We start from the raw sequence: 2,375 nt of genomic DNA on the forward strand, positions 1-2,375 counted from the left end.
TGTTGTTCCTACACAGAACTCCTAGGAAGGAAACCCAAAGGGGAGAAGCAGTGTGATGAGCCGTAGGGCAGGAGGCTGCTGTTGAGCAGAAACCTGGCAGGGGTGAACAGCTATTAAGACTCCCACTGCTCCCTGGGGAAAGTTACTGCCCAGGCAAGGGAGCAGGATCAGGCACTCACTTCTTTGCTTTAGCCACTGCTTCGATGAAAACCTGTTTATATTTCTGTACTTGCTGCCTCAGAACCACAAATTTGTCTTTCTTGCCCTCACAGATCAGCTTCAGATCAGCTTCCAGCTCAGCCCGGAGGTCAGGCTTGGACATTTCATAGCCCATGGAGTCATAACCTGCAGGAAAAGAGTGCTACTCTGTCAGCCCACCCAACACCGCCACCTGCACCCCTGCAGGGTCAGCCCACCCAACACTGCCACCTGTACCCCTGCAGGGTCAGCCCACCCAACACCGCCACCTACACCCCTGCAAGTCCCCTCCTTGCTTACCTTCCACAAGCCCCATGCCCAGGTGCCCAGGGAGGAAGCGCTTGTCTGGGGTGAGGCCCACATACATTCGGGCTTTGATGGTCTCAATGTGCTCAGCATGGGTGGCATCAGTACCTGCAAGCCATTCCCCTGTTACACTGGTTGCAGACAACTGTACTCAGAGGGTGCCTTGCTCACACTGGACCCCTTCTCTGTCTGGACAGCCAATATAGACAAGATGCTGCCATTCCCATATGGTTTATGAGAGAAATCACAATGGCAACCTCAACCCTCACATCTGATTACTCATCAGGGCTGTCAATTCCACCTTGAAACCTCCTTTAAATCTTTCCCTTCATGTGTCAGAGCTACATCATCAAAACATCCTCATTCTCTCCATTTCTGGTCTTTCCCGCCACCTAACCCATCCTCTAAGCTGTGGGCAAAAGGACCTTTTAAAATGTAGCTCTGTGGTGTAAATCAAAACCACAATAAAATACCACTTCATAGCACAGGCATAATCAAAATGATAATACCTAGTGTTGGTGAGAACGTGGAGAAACCAGAACCCTACCTAGCACATTACGGTGGGAATGTCAAATGTATAGTCACTGCGAAAAACAGCTTGGCATGCCTCAAAAGGTTGAAGTACAGGTACCACATGACACAGCAATCTCACCCTAGACACACGCCCGTGAACTGAGAACACTTGTCCACATAAAAGCTTGTAAGTGACGGTTCACGGCAGCATCATACAAAATGGCCAGAAAATAGAAAAAAGCCAAATGTCCTAGACTGGTAAGTGGACAAACAAAATACAATCTATATATACAATGGATATATATATTTGGTACTAAAAAGGAACAAAATGAAGTTATTTTTTTGTGGCCCAGGTGATACCTTGATTTCAAGGAATGAAGTTCTCAGGTCAGGAACAGGGGCTCACACCTATAATCCCAGCATTGTGAGAGGCTGAGGTAGGAGGATCTCTTGAGCTCAGGAGTTTGAGACTATCCTCAGCCAGAGTGAGATTCCCATCTCTACTAAAAATAGAAAAACTAGCCAGGCATTGTGGCAGGGGCCTATAGTCCCAGGTACTTGGGAGGCTGAGGCAGGAGGATCCCTTGAGCCCAGGACTTTGAGGTTGCTGTGAGCTATAATGCTATAGCACTCTACGCAGGGCAGAGTGAGAGTGAGACTCTGTTTAAAAAAAAAAAAGGAACAAAGTTCTGACACCTGCTGTAATATACAGACGAACCTGAGGTCAGTTAAAAGCCATATACTGCATGATTCCCTCCATAGAGAATGCCCAGGGGCAGCGCCTGTGGCTCAAAAGGGTAGGGCACTGGTCCCATGTGCTGGAGGTGGTGGGTTCAAACCCAGCTCCAACAAAAAAAAAAAAAAAAAAAAAAAAGAGGCTCTGGTGCCTTTGCCTCAAGCGGCTAAGGCACCAGCCACATACACCTTAGCTGGTAGCTTTGAATCCAGCCGGGCCGCCAAACAACAATGGCTGCAACCAAAAAATAGCCAGGTGTTGTGGTGGGCACCTGTAGTCCCAACTACCTGGGAGGCGGAGGCAGGAGACTTGCTTGAGCCCAGGAGTTGGAGGTTGCTGTGAGCTGTGATGCCATTGCACTCTACCCAGGGCGACAGCTTGAGGCTCGGTCTCAAAAAAAAAGAGAATGCCTAAACAGGCACGTCTCTCAATTAGAAAGCTTAGTAGTTGCCTAAGGCTGGAGGCTTAGAGGGAAGGAGGATGGGAAGTCACTGCTATAAGGGTACAGGGTTTCTTTCTAAAGGGATCAAAAAGTTCTAAAGCTGATTGCAATAAGGACATCACAACTTTGCAAATGTACTAAAATGTGAATTATACAGTTTTTTTTTCTGACAGAGCCTCA

The 2,375-nt window shown here is 48.0% G+C and overlaps 1 protein-coding gene across 1 annotated transcript in view; it reads right to left on the reverse strand.

Annotated features, from left to right (window-relative positions):
* Positions 1 to 2,375, reverse strand: part of TOP3A (DNA topoisomerase III alpha) — a 33,834-nt gene that overhangs the window by 9,258 nt on the left and 22,201 nt on the right. The window contains 2 exon segments of the mRNA XM_003791047.3: positions 180 to 345; positions 499 to 612. Of these exon segments, the coding sequence (XP_003791095.1) occupies positions 180 to 345; positions 499 to 612 (280 nt within the window).

This window comes from Otolemur garnettii, unplaced genomic scaffold (genome assembly GCF_000181295.1).
Source record: "Otolemur garnettii isolate 467f Iridium unplaced genomic scaffold, OtoGar3 scaffold00046, whole genome shotgun sequence".
NCBI classification, from domain to species: domain Eukaryota; kingdom Metazoa; phylum Chordata; class Mammalia; order Primates; family Galagidae; genus Otolemur; species Otolemur garnettii.